Raw genomic sequence first — 27,727 nt, 5'->3', positions numbered from 1 at the left:
AGATGATCCAATTTTAGAAACAAAATCCTTCAAATTATATTTCAACTGATCCATTAAAACAAATAAGACAACCCATAAGAACCCTCCAGATATAATATCACCAAATAAATAAGCAGGAGCAACTTATTTAATAGATACAGTGTATAGTCATTTGAAACACAGACAACATACAGAAATCAAGAAGTGAAAAACACCAGAAATATACTGAATTAAAAGAGGAAATTGAAAGGCGATAGAACATGAACATTGTCCCAATAGAAATATCTACAATTGTTATCATCCCAAAGTCACTACACAATAGCATTAAATAATTAGACCTACACGGAAACATTTATGCAAACTTGCAGAAAGGACAACACTAAACACCACTGGAATACTACATAAAGTTCCCAGTGACTGAGAAATGAGTGGGCTTGGCTCTGCCCATACTTCAGGTTTTACGAGCTTGAGCTGAGAAAAAAATAAAAATAATAATAAATATTGAGAACATGAAATGAAGAGTCCATATAAGTGGGTCCATAGGTTGCAGGAACAGTTCAGTGATGGGAGGAGAGGCTAAAGACATCAGTGAACACTCCAGCCAGTTGATCAAGAAAGGTCTTTACTATCAGCACAGAGTCATCATGGAGTGAAGGGTCACTGGCAGTTATGCTGTCAGGTTTCACCTTATTGGAAGTCATGGCATCCAAACCATGCCACAGTTGTTATGAAACCGTTTATGTCTCTAACTGCACGTGGAATTTCCATTTCACTCTCATGATGGCTTCTGTAGGTCATACCTGAACTTATTGTGCAGTTCTGAATTGTCAGTGTTGAATGCCACAGACCTAGTCCTCACTGAACATCTCCTGATTCATCCCTGGCTTCCAGTATCTGCACATTCTCAAAAACACACCACTCATCTATGCAGATCTTAATGGATTTGATGATGACTATGGCAACTTCATTCAGACGAATTCCTGAATTTAGTCCAGTTCACCAATTCAGAGCAGGTCCTGATCACATTTATACAAGAACATTCTGAGAGACTACGCAACAAATTTTTGGAGCATTGGCAGAGATATTTATTTCATCATTGTCCACAAGTGAAGTGCTTGATGATAGGAGGAATGAGAATGTTGTGCTTTTATTTTAAAAAGGGCTACAATAGAAAACTGAGAAGCTAGGGTCCAGCAAGTTTAACATCTGTGGTGGGTAGGCTACTGTAGAAGATTCTGGGGGACAAGATATACATCATTGTGGAAAGGCATACGTTGATTATGGACAGTCAGAAAGGCTTTGTGTGTGTGAGACCATGTCTTATTGACTTGATTTTAGTTTTATGGGAAATGATGATGAAGGTTGATCATTGTAGGGTAGTAGATGTGGTCTATATGGACATCAGTGAGGCTTTTAGTGAGGTTCTATATGGTAGGCTGCTCTAGAAGGTTATATTGCAAGGGGGAGTTGGCTAAAATGATACACAGCTGGCTTGATGGTAGGAAGCAGAGCATGATGGTGGAAGGTTGTTTCTCAGACTGGAGCCTGCGGCTACTGCTATGCCACCGGGATCAGTACTGAAACTATTATCCTTTGTTATCAATATTCTGGTCAAGATGATGCCAGTGAACAACAATTCCTCAGGCAACATATTCCAGATAGTTGATCCTTTCAGCTTTTCTACATCTTCTGCATATTCTTTTTATCTTAACTTTTTGGAAACTGTTGGAGTCTGGGACTTGTAGTCTGTAGTCTGATCGAGTGAGCTAATGTTCTGCTGTCCCAAAGAAAACTCCAGAAACAAATTCAGAAATGAGCCAGGATTCCCTTTGTTTATTTAGGACACTATGCCACACAACTCTAACAAATAAATTTGTGTGGCTGTTACAGATTATACTATGTTTACAGTTTCTAAATAGTGTCAGTTGTGTGTGTTTGTGTTCAAAAAGCAGTGATGTTTATCACTGATAGTTGGTGAGGAATAAGCAGTAAGACAATTCAGAACTGTTTTGCTCATGGGTTTCAAGCATTCAGGCTTGGAGATGCCAGATACGGCCATGAGTTAAAATGAAACCACTTCTTCAAAAGACAGGAAGCATGAAGAATTTGATGATATTGAAAAACATTTTAAAGATATTGAGGATGCAATCATCTAAAGGAACTGTTAGAAGGCTGTTCATTATCTGCACTGATTTTGTTCATTTGTAGACAATCAACAGAACACGGCAGTGTACACTAGATGAATTCCTCTGTTGATAGCAATTAGAAACTAATACACAGTTTTATAGTACTTTAGTAGTATTGGTAGAGTTCTCATTTGTTCTGTATTTCATTTAAATACATAATTTGTTACTCAGTGAAATGGTAGATTGTCTTTTTTAAACATTTTTAGCTATTTCCATGAAACTATGAAATCCGTTTAATTGGTACAAACTTTGTTGGTCATGATTTGTCCCAATTGTCCAGAGTCCACTGTGTACTATTTTTCATAAAAGTTTATTGTATTTTATTTTCCTTGTAAATACATACAATAAAATCAATATCAAGGTAACATGTATGATGTACAATCTGATAATTAATTTACTTTGAACTTTGATAAGTGAAATCAGATGAGGGAGTGATCATGGGAAAACACAGCTGGGAAGGGATAAAATTCTCAGTCAACAGCAGTTATGAAAATTACAAACCCATTTCATTTTCTGACATGACCTGGTATTTCAAGACTACAAGATGCTTTGACAACTGTCATGTGTTAAAGGATGGGAAGAGTTGCACTCAATTATAAAATAACTCTGAAACTCTGAATGGTGCTCTTTGAAAAGAAAAAAAAAATGTCCAGTGAAAGGTATTCTTATTGTGCAGCCTTCCCACTGGACGCAGGAAGCAGCAGCGAAGGATCTGAAAAATTCCCTTGTTTTTGAAGTTAGTTCTATTTCTTTTCTGCATTATTTTAAGGGGCAATAACCTCCTCATTGAATTATGGAGCTTGGGGTAGGAATTACATATTTCAGAGATAAAGAGGAGACGGTTGTGAGCAATTATAGACTATAGACTTTGGCACAATTTAGTTCCTCTTTCACAATTATCACTGCAGCAGACAATTAATAACCTGCGTTTTGAACTGTGTCTCATCTTGTTGAAGACACCTATGAAAGAGAAAAGCTCGAGCTCCAATTTTAGTCATTTTTGTTTCCTTCAGGTTTGGGTTTGCTTCGGAATTTAAAATGAAAAGAGGAATATGCAGGATAAACACTATATATTACTGCTGTCTCTATTTTTCTACAATCTTAGGTAAGTTTCAATATAATCTATATTCTCAAAATATTTTGTGAGATTTGCATTTGTATTTATCTGAAGCCTGTGATAGACATTGTTGCCAATATGAATGGGATGCACAAGTTTCAGGCGCAGTGTGAAGAGGATAGATAAACCTTGGATATACAGAAAGCTGGAGCAAAAAGTTCACTTCACCCCGGTCAAGCAAACAATACAAAGAACCCAACTGACTGAATAATAAATACAGGATGGAGCTGATAAATCAATCTGCTTGTCACTTTCACAATTTCAGTCTGGAAACCATTTTTATTTTCATCTGTTAAAAAGAACCCTGTCAATTATGTAACGTTTCAGTTCTGGGTTTCCTGAACACAACTCATTCAAACCAATCGAAATAGGAAGGGGGTTAGCTAATTCTTTTAAACTCCAGCTAAATAGAAATCTGAAGTCATGTTCATAACAAGAGTCTGACTGAAATACCTTACTAATGTTGCATTGGGTGGAGGAGATTAAAATTATTCCCAGAGTTTCTAGCCACTGTTAGTTAAAAGGTCCTAAACTGTTAAAACACTTGACAGTTTCTAACACTATTTAAAGATCTCAAACATCTTCTGCTAACTCCTGATCAATTCAAATAATTCCAGGCTATTAACAGATCTGAAATCCTTCATTCCTTGTCCCATCCTTAAAAATGTCCTCAACAAATATATGAGGTAGGAGGGGAAGTTAAACTATTTGTTTTTTCATGTCCCTCTCATTTTCAATAAGATCATGCCTGATTTAACTGTAAACTCATTACCACATTCCAATCTATTTTCAGCCTTAAATTTCCTCAAAAACTCTGTTTTCACTGTATAACAAGGAAGAGAGTTCCAAAGGTTCCCAACTCTGGGAGAAGACTATGTAGCATCCACACCATGAACACCAGACTCAAAAATAGTTACTTTCCCTAGACTGTAAGGCTAATCAATACTCCACCCACGAACCCACCACACCACCACTACTTTATCGTTTCCCCTAAAGTTACATTATGTACACTCTTGTACCAAACATCATTTTATGTAAATAGAATGAAAATATAGAAACTATCTTCTGCATTTATATCTATTGTGTTTGTATTTTTGTTTTATTTATCTTGTTTTTATATACTGCATCAGATCAGGAGTAACAATTATTTCATCCTCCTTTACACTTATGTACTGGAAATGATATTAAGCATTGCTGAATCACCCAGTCAAGATCTCTCAGATTACCTGCATACTGTGAAATATCAGCAGACACATCCCTAACCTGTCCAACTGTTCCTCGCTCTTTTCTGGAATTAGTCATGAAACTCTTCTCTGAACATTCTTCCTGAGATAAAGGGGAACCAACACCGACACACACAACAGAGAATAACTTGCATACGTTTACACTCTGTTCTCAAAGCCATGAACTTATTGTTACTTTTTGCAATAACTTGCTGTAACTGCAAACAAACCTTTTGCTTATTATGCACAATGACACCCAGGTCTTTCTGGCATTTCAGAATTTAATTTAATGATTAGCAGCTGAATTTAGCTACAACACTCAGCTGAGGCACAAAAGAGTATTGAAAAGTTTTGTCTTAGATATTGATTCCTCTCCAATAAAAGAGGACTGCAGAAATTCTATCTCTCTGTTAAATGCTGGATTATCGGGGCAAAGATTACCAATGACTTGTCAGCAATAACAGATAAATATCACAAGACATAGCGACAGACTTAGGCCATTCCGACCATCGAGTCTGCTCCACCATTTCATCATGGCTGATTTGTTATTTCTTTCTGAACTTTGTTCTCCTGCCTTCTCTTGCATGCCTTTCCTAACTCCTGTTGTAATTTGCACCCCACATCCTGGATACTATTTACACACCTGTATGTGACTTGCATCAAAGTTTTTTTAACCCTTGCAATATAACTCTACCCTCCTGAGTTCGACACCTTCCAATCCTATATCAAGTCTTACCAGCCGAACCACCCCAACCCTCTTTTTGATATGTATACTTGGATGTATTGGGTTCATCTGTGATATTCTTTCAGTTAGTTTTATTACAAAACTTGAAAAAATATACAGATAAAGCTTTCTACAAGATTAGTTGTGCCATGTGAAAATGTTCAAAATGGAAACCGTTAAAAACTGTTGCTCTTTTCCTTTGCTTTATTCAAGTTCTTGGAGGATTTTCTGACTCTCAACTGAGCAAAACCCAAACAAAGTACAAGACGTACATTGCTGGCATTACTTCAACACAAACACCAGGTGTAGAGTCCAGCACTTCAACCAGAGGGACCAGCACACTGACGAGTGAATCAACCACAGAGGAGTGTGTTTGGGTCTGTGTGACAACCAACAAAACCACCACAACTACAGACACCAGCATAGAAACCACAACGACTACAGGGACCATAACAACAAGCACTACATTCACCACTGTAACAAGTACACCAACCATAACATCGGCCAGTACACTGACCAGCACATCGACCACAGAGACCAGTACACCGACCACATCGACCACAGAGACCAGTACACCGACCAGCACATCGACCACAGTGACCAGTACACCGACCAGTACATCAACCACAGTGACCAGTACACCGACCACAGTGACCAGTACACCGACCAGCACATCGACCACAGTGACCAGTCCACCGACCAGTACATCTACCACAGTGACCAGCATGAGTCCAGTGACCTGTACGATGATCTGTATTCCAATCACACAGTCCTCCACACCGGCCAGTGCACCCACCACATTCTTCAGCACATTGTGCACTACACTAGGCTCTGAGTCCAGTTCAGCTGCCAGTGTGTCTCCCACGGTGACCAACCCATCAACAAGGACCAGTACAATCAAGATTGCCACAGAGTCCAGATCTCAAGCCACCACATCAACCACACTGTCAAGCAAGCTGACTGCTACATCGACCAAACCCACACTGTCCAATGAGCCGACCAGCACATCAATGATCAGTACAACCAAGAAGATCACCACGGAGGTCAGTTCAGCAACTACAGTGTCCAGTTCAGGTAAACTACTTTTATGTTATTCCTTTCACCTGATAACTGAGGCCTGGCAGAGATCTACTGCAGGTTGTTAGAATGATTTGGTACTAAGACGTGGAGATTCAATGTGGAGCGAGTAGTTGAGGCTCAAGACTGGGACCAAAGGTTTGTCTGCAGAACATCATTTAAGCTTGTAATAGAAAACAGTTTATCATTGTAATACAATATCTTAAGATGTGAATTCACTGCTCATCGGTGTTTCCAAAGAGATGTGGTCTTTGATCATTCCCTGACAATGGAGTCTTTTGTCTTGGCTTTTTCTTGCCCTGAAGTTCCTGACAGTGCAGCCAAGTGTCAGTTACAAATTGACACCAACCAGTGGTGTGTTTTCATCCTATGCCAATTGATTCCAAATTGCAGTAAGGATCCTTTAGGCCAAATTTGCTTAATTGATCCCTCGAACAGAAGGACAAATATGTGCACTTTGTAATTTAGCTCCACTTTCCAAATTATTGTTCAATTCTTATTTTCTGGGTTGCGGGTGTCATTGGTGAGAACACCAGTCATTTCCTGTCTGCAACTGTTCTTGAGGTGGTACCACTGGGCCGTTGTTTTCAATTTCTACAATCCATCTGTTGAAGCAACTCTCACCTCATTGTTGTGTGGGGATTTCCAGGAGGTCGATACGACGACGGAGAAAGGCGTGCGTTACACAGTAAATCTACAAGTAGCGATATTACTCCACACTTGCTGCATATGTCACCATGGTTTTGAGAAATGTTGTTGATGATGATCAGAAGGTATCTACAATGCATTTTGCAACAGTGGGGATGGCCACAAATATTATGTGTGGTGAATGTGTTGCTGATGAAATGGCCTGTTTTATCCTGGATAATATCCAGCTTCTTCAGTGTTATCGGATATGTATTCATCCAGGCAATGGAGAATGCTCTATCACCATCCTGAGTTGTGCCCTCAATCAGACACTGACACATTTTGCTGCTGTTTCTTTGACCTGATTGGGTGATCTGTCACTTTGCTATCTCTGAGGGAGTTCGGTGAAGTTTTGAGCGAAGTGTGCAGCCAGGAGGCCAAGAAGCCTGGAGATAAGGTGTGAACCCATGATGGATCCCATTTCTTGTCGATTAAAGTGATAAGCAAAACTGAAATTGATGAGGACGAGAGCAGAAGGCGAGCGGGTGTTCAGCATCGCCTGTCTGCATTTGACTGGTCTCTCTCCACTGTCAGAGAAGGGTGTCTGCGTGTGACTGCTCTGTTTCTCTCACTCTTGCTCGTAGCTCTCAGATCCCAGGGGAAGGTGACTGCAAATGACCAGTGTCTCTCTCTCTCTCTCTCTCTTCCTCTTCCACCCCCCCCCCCCACCCCGCTTGATCTTGCTAGAATTTTGAATCTTGGGCAAAGTTTAATTGATGCAATTTATGTATTGGACTGTCGTTTATGTTATGATGTGTTTCTGGGTTCTGGTTAATCCTTTTTTATTGCTATTTCCGTGCAAATTTGATCAGGGCAGACTAACTCTGCGGCCTGCAGTCAACAAATGATACAGTGCTAAATTGAACTGAACTGAACTAAACTAAACATTCCTAGTCTGTGGGAAGGTGAATCTCAGGGTGTATACTGCAAATATGCTCTGATAATAGATGTACTGTACTTTGAATCTTTGAACTTTGATATGCCGAATCTCTTGAGCTTATTCTCTGGCTGGTCTAGGAAAATGTCCTAAATGTACAATGAATTTGATCTGATAGCAACCCATAGAAAAATGATTAATCCAATCTGCATGAAGATTAAAATCTCCCTTCATTACTGCATGCTCTTTCTGCAACCACCCCCACCCTGTTTATTTATTGATTTATAACCTCCTCTGCTGTTAAGGTTAGTGAGTTGTGGGATAGGTAGGTAGGTTGTATCCGGAATTATTGCCAGCTAGTGGGCAATTTCCTCCCATGCCACTCTGACATATTGGAAAATCACATACTAAGCAAGTTACAGCAGTTGTTTGCCATTGCCTTCTGCTGGATGAGTTTTTTTTAAGAGATTAGCTCTCAACGGGAGCCGGCTGGATTCAAACTTGGGACGTCTCGCCCTGAAATCCAGCGCTGATGCCAGTATGCCACCAGCCAGCGTTGTGGGCATGCCATTGTCATAAGAATCTATATTTTTGTAATAATAATCAGAGAAAACAGAGAGAATCTGTATCTACTGATAAGTAACCGTTATTGCCTCAACTAAAAAGCATGCCGGTTCACAAACTAATTAACTGTGCGCATACTCATTAGGATTCCCTGACCCTCCATGAGCAATCAATGAAGAGAAAATGTATTACTCGGGAAAGCAGTCTCCGCTGACCAGGCATTCCTCAGAGTCCCGATATCCACGTGTCTGTGGGGTCCTCCTCATCCGTGTTGATCGTTCTCTGTTTGCTGGAAAGTTATCGCTGCCTCGTATTTGAAGCTCCTGACTCTTCTGATGTTGCTTATCAGTTCAACTAATCCATCTCCCTCAAATTGACTAAAGGTCACCTGACACTACCTGAGTCACCTTCATACTGGCTTTGGTCCAGGGCGACAACCAGCAATGTAATATGGTCTCTGCTCCCTGGCATCGTGCCTTTGTTCCTTTCTACTCTAAGTGGTTCAAACCAGGTACAACAGGTGACCCAGACGCTGAATCCAACGAGATTACAGATTACTTCTCTGGCAAGCCTGACACTTTACATAATAAATAGCTACGCATCTGAGTATGGGCTCAGGTTCAGCAGATCATCAGCTGAAAGTCCTTGTGTCCACATTCAATTACTCTGAATAAAATATCCCAGAGCAAGAATTCGTTCAGAGTTCACAAAATCTCACAAATTGGCCATCTCCAAACTCTTTCAAACACATGGCAAGAGCAAAGAGAATTGGTGTGTCTATCCACTGTCCTTTATTTATTCAATTTCACTGATTTGCAGACTGTAGTTCATCCTGACCAACACTACATTCTCAACAGAGCGTGGCGACACAAGCAGGCTGCTCCCATTAGTAACGCATTTCACTTATGTTTCAATGTACATTTGACAAATAAAGCTAATCTTTAAAATGTTTGTGTATTTATACAGAATACCCACCTCCATCCAATGGGCTCACTCTCCTCTTTTCATAACTGCATCCTTTCACTGTTGATATTCTCAGACCCATAGACCCCAGTACTCTGCCTAATGAAGCCCACTGTCTCCCCATTAACCAACCCAGACTAATTCAGCCCATAACCAAGCTGAAGCTCTCTATTCAGAAGTGCCCTCACTTTGTTCCTCCTCTCCTCTTCACTGGTTTCATAATGTTGCATAATCCCAAATTACTAACCAGTACATTTACCCCAATGACCAGTACACCAACTAGCAGGTTGACCACAGTGACCAGTACACAGACCCCACAGAGACCAGTACACAGACCAGCACATTGACCACAATGACCAGTACACCGACTAGCAGGTTGACCACAGTGACCAGTACACAGACCCCACAGAGACCAGTACACAGACCAGCACATTGACCACAATGACCAGTACACCGACTAGCAGGTTGACCACAATGACCAGTACACCGACTAGCAGGTTGACCACAGTGACCAGTACACAGACCAGCACATTGACCAGTACACAGACCAGCACATTGAACACAATGACCAGTACACCGACTAGCAGGTTGACCACAGTGACCAGTACACAGACCCCACAGTGACCAGTACACAGACCAGCACATTGACCACAATGACCAGTACACAGACTGCAGTGACTAGTACACCAACCAGTACACTGACCACAGTGACCAGTACACAGACTGCAGTGACCAGTAAACCAACCAGTACACTAACCACATTGAACAGTACAACAACCACAACATCGACCATAGTGACCAGTACACTGACCAGCACAGCGACCACAGAGACCAGTACACTGACCAGTACACCGACCACAGAGACCAGTACACCGACCAGCACATCGACCACAGAGACCAGTACACTGACCAGTACACCAACCACAGAGACCAGTACATCGACCAGCACATCGACCACAGAGACCAGTACACTGACCAGTACACCGACCACAGTGACCAGTACACAGACCAGCACATTGACCACAATGACCAGTACACCAACTACAGTGACCAGTACACCAACCAGTACACTGACCACAGTGACCAGTACACCGACCAGCACATTGACCACAATGACCAGTACACCGACTGCAGTGACCAGTACAGCAACCAGTACACTGACCACAGTGACCAGTACACCAACCAGTACACTGACCACAGTGACCAGTACACAGACTGCAGTGACCAGTACACCAACCAGTACACTAACCACATTGAACAGTACAACAACCACAACACCGACCACAGAGACCAGTACACTGACCAGTACACCGACCAGCACATCGACCACAGAGACCAGTACACTGACCAGTACACCGACCACAGAGACCAGTACACAGACCACAGAGACCAGTACATCGACCAGCACATCGACCACAGAGACCAGTACACTGACCAGTACACCGACCACATTGACCAGTACACCGACCAGTACATCAACCACAGAGACCAGTACACCGACCAGCACATCGACCACAGAGACCAGTACACCGACCAGCACATCAACCACTGTGACCCCCATACCCACCACAGCATCCATTATATCAACCACTTTGTGCACATATCCCACCATACCACTTAGCACTGTAACCACAGTGTCGAGTACAGTGACCAGCATGAGTCCAGTGACCTGTACGATGATCTGTATTCCAATCACACAGTCCTCCACACCGGCCAGTGCACCCACCACATTCTTCAGCACATTGTGCACTACACTAGGCTCTGAGTCCAGTTCAGCTGCCAGTGTGTCTCCCACGGTGACCAACCCATCAACAATAATCAGTACACCAACCAAACTCATCTCCACCGGCACATCAACAACAGTGACCAGTACACAATCCTCAGAGACCAGTTCACTGAACAACACATTGACCACAGAGTCCAGCTCACTGACCACAGAGTCCAGCGCACTGACCACAGGGTCCAGCGCACTGACCACAGGGTCCATCCCATCAACCACAGGGTCCATCCCATTGGCCACATTGTCCAGCTCATCGACCACATGGTCCAGCTCATCGACCACATGGTCCAGCACATCGAACACAGGGTCCAGCACATCGACTACAGAGTCTAGCTCACCAACCACAGAGTCCAGCACACTTAGCACAAGGTCCAGTCTTATGAAAAATGTTTGAGTGAACTCGGCCTTTTCTCTTTGGAGTGATGGAGGATGAGAGGTGACCTGATAGAGGTGTACAAGATGATGAGAGGCATTGATTGTGTGGATAGTCAGAGGCTTTTTTCCCAGGGTTGAAATTGTTGCCACAAGAGGACACAGGCTTAAGGTGCTGGGGAGTAGGTACAGAGGAGATGCCAGGGGCAAGTTTTTTACTCAGAGAGTGGTGAGTGTGCGGAATGGGCTGCTGGCAATGATGGCGGAGGCGGATATGATAGGGACTTTTAAGAGACTTTTGGATAGGTACATGGTGCAGAAAATTAGAGGGCTATGCATAAGCCCAGTAATTTCTAAGGTAGGGACATGTTTGGTGCAACTTTGTGGGCTGAAGGGCCTGTATTGTGCTGTAAGTTTTCTATGTTTCTATTGACCACAGGGCCCAGCAAACTGACCACAGAATCAAATACATCAATCAAGATGTCCAGCACTCCGACCACAGAGTCCAGAACATCAACCACAGAGTCCAGAACATCGACCACAGACTCCAGCACTCCAACCACAGAATCCAGCTCTCCGACCACAGAATCCAGCACTCTGACCACAGAATCCAGCACTCTGACCACAGAATCCAGCTCAGTGACCACAGGGTCCAGCACACCAAACACACAATCCAGCACACCAATCACTCAATCTAGCACATCAACTGCACAGGACAGCATAACAACTGCAGAATCCAGCACAATGACCACCACAGAGTCCAGCGCACCAACAATACAGTCAAGCGCACCAACCACAGAGTCCAGCACACCAACCACTGATTTGAGCTCACCGACCAGAGAGTCCAGCACACTGACCACAGGCTCCAGCACATCGACCGCTCTGTCCAGCACATACACGACAGTAATCAGTATGCCAACCACAGAGTCCAGCACACTGACCACAGGCTCCAGCACACCACACCCAGACTCCAGCACACCAACCACAAGCTCCAACACACAGACCAAAGAGTCCAGCACACTGACTGCAGCATCCAGCTCACTGATCACACGGTCCAGCTCACCGATTACAGAATCCAGCACATCAGATGCACTGTTTAGCACACCGACTGCAGGGTCCAGCACACCAACCACAGAGTCCAGCACTCCGAATACAGTGTCTAGCTCATCGACCACAGAATCCAGCTCACCAACAACACAGACCAGGACACTGACCACACAGTCCAGCTCTCTGACCCCACAGTCCAGCACATCTACTTCAGTGTCCAGCACACTCACCACTGAGTCTAGCACATCAACTACAGAGTCCAGCCCTATGACCACACAGTCCAGCACAACAAATACAGTGATCAGTGTGCAAACCACAGAGTCCAGCACTTCAACCAGAGGGACCAGCACACTGACGAGTGAATCAACTACAGAGGAGTGCGTATGGGTCTGTGTGACAACCAGCAAAACCACCACAACTACAGACACCAGCATAGAAACCACAACGACTACAGGGACGATAACAACGAGCACTACATTCACCGCTGTAACAAGTACACCAACCATAACATCAGCCAGTACACTGACCAGGACACCGACCACAGAGACCAGTACACCGACCAGCACATCCAACACAGAGACCAGTACACCGACCACATCGACCACAGTGACCAGTACACCGACCAGCACATCAACCACAGAGACCAGTACACCAACCAGCACATCCACCACAGTGACCAGTACACCGACCAGCACATCGACCACAGAGACCAGTACACCGACCAGCACACCGACCACAGAGATCAGTACACCGACCAGCACATCCACCACAGTGACCAGTACACCGACCAGCACATCGACCACAGAGACCAGTACACCGACCAGCACATCGACCACAGAGACCAGTACACTGACCAGCACACCAACCACAGAGACCAGTACACCGACCAGCACACCAACCACAGTGACCAGTACACCGACCAGCACATCGACCACAGAGACCAGTACACCGACCAGCACATCGACCACAGAGACCAGTACACCGACCAGCACACCAACCACAGAGACCAGTACACCGACCAGCACATTGACCACAGAGATCAGTACACCGACCAGCACACCAACCACAGAGACCAGTACAACGACCAGCACATCGACCACAGTGACCAGTACACCGACCAGCTCAATGACCACAGAGACCAGTACACTGACCAGCACATCCACCACAGAGACCAGTACACCGACCACATCGACCACAGAGACCAGTACACCGACCACAGTGACCAGTACACTGACCAGCACGTCAACCACAGAGACCAGTACACCGACCAGCACATCGACCACAGAGACCAGTACACTGACCAGCACATCGACCACAGAGACCAGTACACCGACCAGCACATCGACCACAGTGACCAGTACACTGACCAGCACATCAACCACAGAGACCAGTACATCGACCACAGAGACCAGTACACCAACCGGCAGAACGACCACAGAGACCAGTACACTGACCACATCCTCCACCGTGACCAGTACACCGACCAGCACATCAACCACAGTGACCAGTACACCAACCAGCACATCGACCACAGAGACCATTACACCGACCAGTACATCAACAACAGAGACCAGTACACCGACCACATCGACCACAGAGACCAGTACACCGACCACACCGACCACAGTGACCAGTACACTGACCAGCACATCAACCACAAAGATCAGTACACCGACCAGCACATCAACCACAGTGACCAGTACACCGACCACATCGACCATAGAGACCAGTACACTGACCAGCACATCAACCACAGTGACCAGTACACAGACCAGCACATCGACCACAGAGACCAGTACACCGACCACACCGACCACAGTGACCAGTACACCGACCAGCACATCAACCACAAAGACCAGTACACTGACCAGCACATCGACCACAAAGACCAGTACACTGACCAGCACATCGACCACAGAGACCAGTACACCGACCAGCACATCAACCACAGTGACCAGTACACCGACCACATCGACCATAGAGACCAGTACAACGACCAGCACACCAACCACAGAGACCAGTACACCGACCACATCGACCATAGAGACCAGTACAACGACCACATCGACCACAGTGACCAGTACACCGACCAGCACATCCACCACAGAGACCAGTACACCGACCAGTACATCGACCGCAGAGACCAGTACACCGACCAGCACATTAACCACAGTGACCAGTACACCGACCAGCACATCCACCACAGAGACCAGTATACTGACCAGCACATCCACCACAGAGACCAGTACACCAACCAGTACACCGACCACATCGACCATAGAGACCAGTACAACGACCACATCGACCACAGTGACCAGTACACCAACCAGCACATCGACCACAGTGACCAGTACACCGACCAGCTCATCGACCACAGTGACCAGTACACCGACCAGCACATCGACCACAGTGACCAGTACACCGACCAGTACATCGACCATAGAGACTAGTACACCAACCAGCACATCGACCACAGAGACCAGTACACCAACCAGCACATCCACCACAGTGACCAGTACACTGACCAGCACATTGACCACAGAGACCAGTACACCGACCAGCACATCGACCACAGAGACCAGTACACCGACCAGTACACCAACCACAGAGACCAGTACACCGACCAGCACATCCACCACAGTGACCAGTACACCAACCAGCACATCGACCACAGAGACCAGTAGACAGACCAGCACATCGACCACAGAGACCAGTACACCAACCAGTGCATTTAGCATAGTGACCAGTACACTCACTAACACACAGACCATAGTAACCGGTACACTGACAACAACACCTACCACAGTAACCATTACACCGACTAGTACATCGAACACAGAGAAAAGTACACCAACCAGCACATTGAGCACAGAGACCAGTACACTGACCACAGAGACCAGTACACCGACCACATCGTCCACAGTGACCAGTACACCGTCCACATTGACCACAGAGACCAGTACACCAACCAGCACAACGATCAGAATGACCAGTACACCGACCAGTACATCGACCACAGAGACCAGTACACCGACCAGCACATCGACCACAGAGACCAGTACACCGACCAGTACATCGACCACAGTGACCAGTACACCGACCAGTACATCGACCACAGTGACCAGTACACCAATCAGCACATCGACCACAGAGACCAGTACACCGACCACAGTGACCAGTACACCGACCAGTACATCCACCACAGTGACCTGTACACTGACCAGCACATCGACCACAGAGACCAGTACACCAACAAGCACATCCAACACAGAGACCAGTACACCGACCACAGTGACCAGTACACTGACCAGCACATCGACCACAGAGACCAGTACACCGACCAGCACATCGACCACAGAGACCTGTATACCAACCACATCAACCACATTGACCAGTACACCGACCAGTACATCAACCACAGAGACCAGTACACCGACCACATCGACCACAGTGACCAGTACACTGACCAGCACATCAACCACAGAGACCAGTACACCGACCACATCGACCACAGTGACCAGTACACCGACCAGCACATCGACCACAGTGACCAGTACACCGACCAGCACATCGACCACAGTGACCAGTACACCGACCGGCACATCGACCACAGAGATCAGTACACCGACCACATCGACCACAGTGACCAGTACACTGACTAGCACATCCACCACAGAGACCAGTACACCGACCACATCGACCACAGTGACCAGTACACTGACCAGCACATTGACCACAGAGACCAGTACACCGACCAGCACATCCACCACTGTGACCAGTACACCGACCAGCACATCCACCACAGAGACCAGTACACCGACCACATCGACCACAGAGACCAGTACACCGACCAGCACATCGACCACAGAGACCAGTACACCGACCAGTACATCGACCACAGTGACCAGTACACCGACCACATCGACCACAGAGACCAGTACACCGACCAAATCGACCACAGAGACCAGTACACCGACCACATCGACCACAGTGACCAGTACACCGACCAGTACATCAACCACAGTGACCAGTACACTGACCAGCACATCGACCACAGAGACCAGTACACCAACCAGTACATCGATGTCAGTAACCAGTAGACCGACCAGCACATCGACAACAGAGACCAGTACACTGACCAGTACATCGACCACAGAGACCAGTAGACCGACCAGCACATCGACCACAGAGACCAGTACACCAACCAGTGCATTTAGCATAGTGACCAGTACACTCACTAACACACAGACCATAGTAACCGGTACACTGACTAGTACATCGACCACAGAGACTAGTACACTGACCAGCACATCCACCACAGAGACCAGTACACCGACCACATCGACCACAGTGACCAGTACACCGTCTACGTTGACCACAGAGACCAGTACACCGACCAGCACAACGATCACAATGACCAGTACACCGACCAGCACATCAACCACAGTGACCAATACACCGACCAGCACATCCAACACAGAGACCAGTACACTGACCAGCACATCGACCACAGAGACTAGTACACCGACCAGCCCATCGACCACAGAGACCAGTACACTAACAACAACATCGACCACAGTGACCAGTACACTGACCAGCACGTCAAACACAGTGACCAGTAGACCGACCAGCACATCGACCACAGAGACCAGTAGAAAAACCAGCACCATGACCAATAAGAATAATGTCCATAGCAATCAGTACAATGACCCCATTGACCAGTACACAAAAAAACACCGATACCAAAGAGAACTGAACACTGACCAGCACATCGACCACAGTGACAGTGCATCGACCACAGAAACCATAAAACCGACCAGCATATCAACCACAGAGACCAGTACACCAGCTGGCACATCGTCCACAGAGACCAGTACACCGACCAGCACATTGACCACAGTGACCAGTACACCGACCAGCACATCCACCACAGAGACCAGTACACTGACCAGCACATCGACCACAGAGACTAGTACACCGACCAGTACATCGACCACAGTGACCAGTACACCGACCACATCGACCACAGAGACCAGTACACTGACCAGCACATCGACCACAGAGACCAGTATACCGACCAGCACATCGACCACAGAGACCAGTACACCGACCAGTACATCGACCACAGTGACCAGTACACCGACCAGCACATCCACCACAGTGACCAGTACACCGACCATTACATCAACCACAGTGACAAGTACACCGACCAGCACATCCACCACAGAGACCAGTACACTGACCAGCATATCGACCACAGAGACTAGTACACTGACCAGCACATCGACCACAGAGACCAGTACACCAACCAGTACATCGACCACAGTGACCAGTACACCGACCACATCGACCACAGAGACCAGTACACCGACCAGCGCATCGACCACAGTGACCAGTACACCGGCCAGTACATCGACCACAGTGACCAGTACATCGACCAGTACATCCACCACAGTGACCAGTACACTGACCAGCACATCGACCACAGAGACTAGTACACCGACCAGCACATCGACCACAGTGACCAGTACACCGACCAGTACATCGACCACAGTGACCAGTACACCGACCAGCACAGCAACCACAGAGACCAGTACACTGACCAGCACATCAACCACAGTGACCAGTACACCGACCAGCACAGCCACCACAGAGACCAGTACACTGACCAGCACATCGACCACAGAGACCAGTACACCGACCACATCGTCCACAGTGACCAGTACATCGTCCACATTGACCACAGAGTCCAGTACACCAAACAGTACATCGACCACAGTGACCAGTACACCGACCAGCACATCTACCACATTGACCAGTACACCGACCACATCCAACACAGAGACCAGTACACCAACCACATTGATCACAGAGACCAGTAAACTGACCAGTACATCTACCACAGTGACCAGTACACTGACCAGCACATCTACCACAGAGACTAGTACACCGACCAGCACATCGACCACAGAGACCAGTACACCAACCAGCACATCCACCACAGTGACCAGTACACCGACCAGTACATCGACCACACAGACCAGTACACTGACCAGCACATCCACCACAGAGACCAGTACACCAACCACATTGACCACAGAGACCAGTACACCGACCAGTACATCGACCACAGTGACCAGTACACCGACCAGTACATCCACCACAGTGACCAGTACACTGACCAGCACATCGACCACAGAGACTAGTACACCGACCAGCACATCGACCACAGAGACCAGTACACTGACCAGCACATCCACCAAAGAGACCAGTACACCAACCACATTGACCACAGAGACCAGTATACCGACCAGTACATCGACCACAGTGACCAGAACACCGACCAGTACATCGACCACAGTGACCAGAACACCGACCAGCACAGCCACCACAGAGACCAGTACACTGACCAGCACATCAACCACAGTGACCAGTACACCGACCAGCACAGCCACCACAGAGACCAGTACACTGACCAGCACATCGACCACAGAGACCAGTACACCGACCACATCATCCACAGTGACCTGTACATCGTCCACATTGACCACAGAGTCCAGTACACCGACCAGCACATCGACCACAGAGACCAGTACACCGACCACATCGTCCACAGTGACCAGTACATCGTCCACATTGACCACAGAGTCCAGTACACCAACCAGTACATCGACCACAGTGACCAGTACACCGACCAGCACATCTACCACATTGACCAGTACACCGACCACATCCAACACAGAGACCAGTACACCAACCACATTGACCACAGAGACCAGTAAACCGACCAGTACATCTACCACAGTGACCAGTACACTGACCAGCACATCGACCACAGAGACTAGTACACCGACCAGCACATCGACCACAGAGACCAGTACACCAACCAGCACATCCACCACAGTGACCAGTACACCGACCAGTACATTGACCACACAGACCAGTACACTGACCAGCACATCCACCACAGAGACCAGTACACCGACCAGCACGTCGACCACAGAGACCAGTACACTAACAACAACATCGACCACAGTGACCAGTACACTGACAAGTACATCAACCACAGAGACCAGTACACTGACCAGCACATTCACCACAGAGACCAGTACACCAACCACATTGACCACAGAGACCAGTATACCGACCAGCACATCGACCACAGTGACCAGTACACCGACCAGTACATCGACCACAGTGACCAGTACACCGACCAGCACAGCCACCACAGAGACCAGTACACTGACCAGCACATCCACCACAGAGACCAGTACACCGACCAGCACATCGACCACAGTGACCAGTACACCGACCAGCACAGCCACCACAGAGACCGGTACACTGACCAGCACATCGACCACAGAGACCAGTACACCAACCAGTACATCGACCACAGTGACCAGTACTCCGACCAGCACACCGACCACAGGGACCAGTACACCGACCAGCACATCGACCACAGAGACCAGTACACCAACCAGTATATCGACCACAGTGACCAGTACACCGACCAGCACATCTACCACATTGACCAGTACACCGACCACATCCAACACAGAGACCAGTACACCAAACACATTGACCACAGAGACCAGTAAACCGACCAGCCCATCGACCACAGAGACCAGTACACTGACCAGCACATCAACCACAGTGACCAGTACACCGACCAGCACAGCCACCACAGAGACCACTACACTGACCAGCACATCGACCACAGAGACCAGTACACCGACCACATTGACCACAGAGACCAGTACACCGACCAGCACATCGACCACAGAGACCAGTACACTAACAACAACATCGACCACAGTGACCAGTACACTGACAAGTACATCAACCACAGAGACCAGTACACTGACCAGCACATTCACCACAAAGACCAGTACACCAACCACATTGACCACAGAGACCAGTATACCGACCAGTACATCGACCACAGAGACCAGTACACTGACCAGCACATCCACCACAGAGACCAGTACACCGACCACATCGTCCACTGTGACCAGTACACCGTCCACATTGACCACAGAGACCAGTACACCGACCAGCACATTGACCACAGTGACCAGTACACCGACCAGCACACCAACCACATTGACCACAGAGTCCAGTACACCGACCAGCACATCGACCACAGTGACCAGTACACCAAGCAGCACATTGTCCACAGTGACCAGTACACTGACCAGCACATCCACCACAGAGACCAGTACACCAACCACATTGACCACAGAGACCAGTACACCGACCAGTACATCAACCACAGTGACCAGTACACCGACCACAATGACCAGTACACCGACCAGTACATCGACCACAGTGACTAGTACACCGACCAGTACATCAACCACAGTGACCAGTACACCGACCACAGTGACCAGTACACCGACCAGTACATCGACCACAGTGACCAGTACACCGACCGGCACATCGACCACAGAGACCAGTACTCTGACCAGCACATTCACCACAGAGACCAGTACACCAACCACATTGACCACAGAGACCAGTATACCGACCAGTACATCGACCACAGAGACCAGTACACTGACCAGCACATCCACCACAGAGACCAGTACACCGACCACATCGTCCACTGTGACCAGTACACCGTCCACATTGACCACAGAGACCAGTACACCGACCAGCACATTGACCACAGTGACCAGTACACCGACCAGCACATCAACCACAGTGACCTGTACACCGACCAGCACATCCACCTCAGTGACCAGTACACCGACCAGTACATCGACCACAGAGACTAGTACACTAACAACAACATCGACCACAGTGACCAGTACACCGACCAGTACATCAACCACAGAGACCAGTACACTGACCAGCCCATCGACCACAGTGACCAGTACACCAACCAGCACATCCACCACAGTGACCAGTACACCAACCACATTGACCACAGAGTCCAGTACACCGACCAGCACATCGACCACAGTGACCAGTACACCAACCAGCACATCGACCACAGTGACCAGTACACCGACCAGCACATCCACCTCAGTGACCAGTACACCGACCACAATGACCAGTACACCGACCAGTACATCGACCACAGTGACTAGTACACCGACCAGTACATCAACCACAGTGACCAGTACACCGACCACAGTGACCAGTACACCGACCAGTACATCGACCACAGTGACTAGTACACCGACCAGTACATCAACCACAGTGACCAGTACATCAACCACAGTGACCAGTACACCGACCACTGTGACCAGTACACCCACCACATCGACCACAGAGACCAGTACACCGACCACATTGACCACAGAGACCAGTACACCGACCAGCACATCGACCACAGTGACCAGTACTCCGACCAGTACATCAACCACAGTGACCAGTACACCGACCACAGTGACCAGTACACCGACCAGCACATCGACCACAGTGACCAGTCCACCGACCAGTACATCTACCACAGTGACCAGCATGAGTCCAGTGACCTGTACGATGATCTGTATTCCAATCACACAGTCCTCCACACCGGCCAGTGCACCCACCACATTCTTCAGCACATTGTGCACTACAGTAGGCTCTGAGTCCAGTTCAGCTGCCAGTGTGTCTCCCACGGTGACCAACCCATCAACAAGGACCAGTACAATCAAGATTGCCACAGAGTCCAGATCTCAAGCCACCACATCAACCACACTGTCAAGCAAGCTGACTGCTACATCGACCAAACCCACACTGTCCAATGAGCCGACCAGCACATCAATGATCAGTACAACCAAGAAGATCACCACGGAGGTCAGTTCAGCAACTACAGTGTCCAGTTCAGGTAAACTACTTTTATGTTATTCCTTTCACCTGATAACTGAGGCCTGGCAGAGATCTACTGCAGGCTGTTGCAATGATTTGGTACTAAGACGTAGAGATTCAATGTGGAGTGAGTAGTTGAGGCTCAAGACTGGGACCAAAGGTTTGTCTGCAGAACATCATTTAAGCTTGTAATAGAAAACAGTTTATCATTGTAATACAATTTCTTAAGAAGTGAATTCACTGCTCATCGGTGTTTCCAGATAGATGTGGTCTTTGATCATTCCCTGACAATGGGGTCTTTTGTCTTGGCTTTTTCTTGCCCTGAAGTTCCTGACAGTGCAGCCAAGTGTCAGTTACAAATTGACACCAACCAGTGGTGTGTTTTCATCCTATGCCAATTGATTCCAAATTGCAGTAAGGATCCTTTAGGCCAAATTTGCTTAATTGATCCCTCGTACAGAAGGACAAATATGTGCACTTTGTAATTTAGCTCCACTTTCCAAATTATTGTTCAATTCTTATTTTCTGGGTTGCGGGTGTCATTGGTGAGAACACCAGTCATTTCCTGTCTGCAACTGTCCTTGAGGTGGTACCACTGGGCCGTTGTTTTCAATTTCTACAATCCATCTGTTGAAGCAACTCTCACCTCATTGTTGAGTGGGGATTTCCAGGAGGTCGATACGACGACGGAGAAAGGCGTGCGTTATACAGTAAATCTACAAGTAGCGATATTACTCCACACTTGCTGCATATGTCGCCATGGTTTTGAGAAATGTTGTTGATGATGATCAGCAGTTATCTACAATGCATTTTGCAACAGTGGGGATGGCCACAAATATTATGTGTGGTGAATGTGTTGTTGATGAAATGGCCTGTTTTATCCTGGATAATATCCAGCTTCTTCAGTGTTATCGGATATGTATTCATCCAGGCAATGGAGAATGCTCTATCACCATCCTGAATTGTGCCCTCAATCAGACACTGACACATTTTGCTGCTGTTTCTTTGACCTGATTGAGTGATCTGTCTCTTTGCTATCTCTGAGGGAGTTCGGTGAAGTTTTGAGCGAAGTGTGCAGCCAGGAGGCCAAGAAGCCTGGAGATAAGGTGTGAACCCATGATGGATCCCATTTCTTGTCGATTAAAGTGATAAGCAAAACTGAAATTGATGAGGACGAGAGCAGAAGGCGAGCGGGTGTTCAGCATCGCCTGTCTGCATTTGACTGGTCTCTCTCCACTGTCAGAGAAGGGTGTCTGCGTGTGACTGCTCTGTTTCTCTCACTCTTGCTCGTAGCTCTCAGATCCCAGGGGAAGGTGACTGCAAATGCCCAGTCTCTCTCTCTCTCTCTCTCTTCCTCTTCCCCCCCCCCCCCCCGCTCGATCTTGCTAGAATTTTGAATCTTGGGCAAAGTTTAATTGATGCAATTTATGTATTGGACTGTTGTTTATGTTATGATGTGTTTCTGGGTTCTGGTTAATCCTTTTTTATTGCTATTTCAGTGCAAATTTGATCAGGGCAGACTAACTCTGCGGCCTGCAGTCAACAAATGATACAGTGCTAAATTGAACTGAACTGAACTAAACTAAACATTCCTAGTCTGTGGGAAGGTGAATCTCAGGGTGTATACTGCAAATATGCTCTGATAATAGATGTACTGTAGTTTGAATCTTTGAACTTTGATATGCCGAATCTCTTGAGCTTATTCTCTGGCTGGTCTAGGAAAATGTCCTAAATATACAATGAATTTGATCTGATAGCAACCCATAGAAAAATGATTAATCCAATCTGCATGAAGATTAAAATCTCCCTTCATTACTGCATGCTCTTTCTGCAACCACCCCCACCCTGTTTATTTATTGATTTATAACCTCCTCTGCTGTTAAGGTTAGTGAGTTGTGGGATAGGTAGGTAGGTTGTATCCGGAATTATTGCCAGCTAGTGGGCAATTTCCTCCCATGCCACTCTGACATATTGGAAAATCACATACTAAGCAAGTTACAGCAGTTGTTTGCCATTGCCTTCTGCTGGGTGAGTTTTTTTTAAGAGATTAGCTCTCAACGGGAGCCAAATGGATTCAAACTTGGGACGTCTCACCCTGAAATCCAGCGCTGATGCCAGTATGCCACCAGCCAGCGTTGTGGGCATGCCATTGTCATAAGAATCTATATTTTTGTAATAATGATCAGAGAAAACAGAGAGAATCTGTATCTACTGATAAGTAACCGTTATTGCCTCAACTAAAAAGCATGCCGGTTCACAAACTAATTAACTGTGCGCATACTCATTAGGATTCCCTGACCCTCCATGAGCAATCAATGAAGAGAAAATGTATTACTCGGGAAAGCAGTCTCCGCTGACCAGGCATTCCTCAGAGTCCCGATATCCACGTGTCTGTGGGGTCCTCCTCATCCGTGTTGATCGTTCTCTGTTTGCTGGAAAGTTATCGCTGCCTCGTATTTGAAGCTCCTGACTCTTCTGATGTTGCTTATCAGTTCAACTAATCCATCTCCCTCAAATTGACTAAAGGTCACCTGACACTACCTGAGTCACCTTCATACTGGCTTTGGTCCAGGGCGACAACCAGCAATGTAATATGGTCTCTGCTCCCTGGCATCGTGCCTTTGTTCCTTTCTACTCTAAGTGGTTCAAACCAGGTACAACAGGTGACCCAGACGCTGAATCCAACGAGATTACAGATTACTTCTCTGGCAAGCCTGACACTTTACATAATAAATAGCTACTCATCTGAGTATGGGCTCAGGTTCAGCAGATCATCAGCTGAAAGTCCTTGTGTCCACATTCAATTACTCTGAATAAAATATCCCAGAGCAAGAATTCGTTCAGAGTTCACAAAATCTCACAAATTGGCCATCTCCAAACTCTTTCAAACACATGGCAAGAGCAAAGAGAATTGGTGTGTCTATCCACTGTCCTTTATTTATTCAATTTCACTGATTTGCAGACTGTAGTTCATCCTGACCAACACTACATTCTCAACAGAGCGTGGCGACACAAGCAGGCTGCTCCCATTAGTAACGCATTTCACTTATGTTTCAATGTACATTTGACAAATAAAGCTAATCTTTAAAATGTTTGTGTATTTATACAGAATACCCACCTCCATCCAATGGGCTCACTCTCCTCTTTTCGTAACTGCATCCTTTCACTGTCGATATTCTCAGACCCATAGACCCCAGTACTCTGCCTAATGAAGCCCACTGTCTCCCCATTAACCAACCCAGACTAATTCTGCCCATAACCAAGCTGAAGCTCTCTATTCAGAAGTGCCCTCACGTTGTTCCCTCTCTCCTCTTCACTGGTTTCATAATGTTGCATAATCCCAAATTACTAACCAGTACATTGACCCCAATGACCAGTACACCGACTAGCAGGTTGACCACAGTGACCAGTACACAGACCAGCACATTGACCACAATGACCAGTACACCGACTAGCAGGTTGACCACAGTGACCAGTACACAGACCCCACAGTGACCAGTACAGAGACCCCACAGTGACCAGTACACAGACCAGCACATTGACCACAATGACCAGTACACCGACTAGCAGGTTGACCACAGTGACCAGTACACAGACCCCACAGTGACCAGTACACAGACCAGCACATTGACCACAATGACCAGTACACAGACTGCAGAGACCAGTACACCAACCAGTACACTGACCACAGTGACCAGTACACTGACCAGCACATTGACCACAGTGACCAGTACACTGACTAGCAGGTTGACCACAGTGACCAGTACACAGACCCCACAGTGACCAGTACACAGACCAGCACATTGACCACAATGACGAGTACACAGACTGCAGTGACCAGTACACCAACCAGTACACTGACCACAGTGACCAGTACACCGACTAGCAGGTTGACCACAGTGACCAGTACACAGACCCCACAGTGACCAGTACACAGACCCCACAGTGACCAGTACACAGACCAGCACATTGACCACAATGACCAGTACACCGACTAGCAGGTTGACCACAGTGACCAGTACACAGACCCCACAGTGACCAGTACACAGACCCCACAGTGACCAGTACACAGACCAGCACATTGACCACAATGACCAGTACACAGACTGCAGTGACCAGTACACCAACCAGTACACTGACCACAGTGACCAGCACACAGACCCCACAGTGACCAGTACACTGACCAGCACATTGACCACAGTGACCAGTACACTGACTAGCAGGTTGACCACAGTGACCAGTACACAGACCCCACAGTGACCAGTACACAGACCCCACAGTGACCAGTACACAGACCAGCACATTGACCACAATGACGAGTACACAGACTGCAGTGACCAGTACACCAACCAGTACACTGACCACAGTGACCAGTACACAGACTGCAGAGACCAGTACACCAACCAGTACACTAACCACATTGAACAGTACAACAACCACAACACCGACCACAGAGACCAGTACACCGACCAGTGCATCCACCACAGTGACCAACATACCCACCACAGCTTCCATTATATTAACCACATTGTGCACATATCCCACCATACCACTTAGCACAGTAACCACAGAGTCGAGTACAGTGACCAGCATGAGTCCAGTGACCTGTACGATGATCTGTATTCCAATCACACAGTCCTCCACACCGGCCAGTGCACCCACCACATTCTTCAGCACATTGTGCACTACACTAGGCTCTGTGTCTACTGCAGCCGCCAGTGTGTCTCCCACGGTGACCAACCCATCAACAATAATCAATACACCAACCAAACTCATCTCCACCGGCACATCAACAACAGTGACAAGTACACAATCCTCAGAGACCAGTTCACTGAACAACACATTGACCACAGAGTCCAGCTCACCGACCACAGAGTCCAGCTCACCGACCACAGAGTCCAGCTCACCGACCACAGAGTCCAGCGCACTGACCACAGGGTCCAGCGCACTGGCCACAGGGTCCATCCCATCAACCACAGGGTCCATCCCATTGGCCACATGGTCCAGCTCATCGACCACGTGGTCCAGCTCATCGACCACATGGTCCAGCACATCGAACACAGGGTCCAGCACATCGACTACAGAGTCTAGCTCACCAACCACAGAGTCCAGCACACTTAGCACAAGGTCCAGTCTTATGAAAAATGTTTGAGTGAACTCGGCCTTTTCTCCTTGGAGTGATGAAGGATGAGAGGTGACCTGATAGAGGTGTACAAGATGATGAGAGGCATTGATTGTGTGGATAGTCAGAGGCTTTTTTCCCAGGGTTGAAATGGTTTCCACAAGAGGACACACACTTAAGGTGCTGGGGAGTAGGTACAGAGGAGATGCCA

General features: G+C 47.2%; 4 protein-coding genes across 4 annotated transcripts; all 4 read left to right on the top strand.

Annotated features, from left to right (window-relative positions):
* Window positions 1-10,050: 10,050 nt before the first annotated feature.
* Window positions 10,051-12,247, top strand: LOC132397506 (uncharacterized). Its single transcript, XM_059976335.1, has 3 exons — window positions 10,051-10,476; window positions 10,687-10,991; window positions 11,989-12,247. The coding sequence occupies exons 1-3, from the start codon at window positions 10,051-10,053 to the stop codon at window positions 12,245-12,247; spliced, it is 990 nt and encodes a 329-aa protein (XP_059832318.1).
* Window positions 12,248-12,863: 616 nt separating this feature from the next.
* LOC132397505 (mucin-2-like) lies at window positions 12,864-15,092 on the top strand (the record flags this gene model as incomplete). The annotated part of the gene is made up of 2 exons (XM_059976334.1): window positions 12,864-13,268; window positions 13,668-15,092. Coding segments are annotated over exons 1-2 (1,830 nt in total), but the record flags the coding sequence as incomplete, so codon positions are not given.
* Window positions 15,093-15,713: 621 nt separating this feature from the next.
* On the top strand, window positions 15,714-16,601 carry LOC132397017 (uncharacterized; the record flags this gene model as incomplete). Its single annotated transcript, XM_059975237.1, has 2 exons — window positions 15,714-16,142; window positions 16,338-16,601. Coding segments are annotated over 2 exons (693 nt in total), but the record flags the coding sequence as incomplete, so codon positions are not given.
* A 663-nt stretch (window positions 16,602-17,264) lies between these two features.
* LOC132397504 (mucin-2-like) lies at window positions 17,265-27,485 on the top strand. Its single transcript, XM_059976333.1, has 9 exons — window positions 17,265-17,436; window positions 18,829-19,243; window positions 19,388-19,473; window positions 19,819-19,866; window positions 20,275-20,596; window positions 20,717-21,196; window positions 21,242-21,975; window positions 22,165-22,382; window positions 26,952-27,485. Exons 1-9 carry the CDS (start codon window positions 17,265-17,267, stop codon window positions 27,483-27,485), a joined length of 3,009 nt encoding a protein of 1,002 aa, XP_059832316.1.
* Window positions 27,486-27,727: the final 242 nt, after the last annotated feature.

Source organism: Hypanus sabinus, chromosome 7 (genome assembly GCF_030144855.1).
Source record: "Hypanus sabinus isolate sHypSab1 chromosome 7, sHypSab1.hap1, whole genome shotgun sequence".
Lineage (NCBI taxonomy): Eukaryota > Metazoa > Chordata > Chondrichthyes > Myliobatiformes > Dasyatidae > Hypanus > Hypanus sabinus.
The sequence above is the reverse complement of the archived record's forward strand: the minus strand, read 5'-3'. Positions and strand labels throughout refer to the sequence as shown.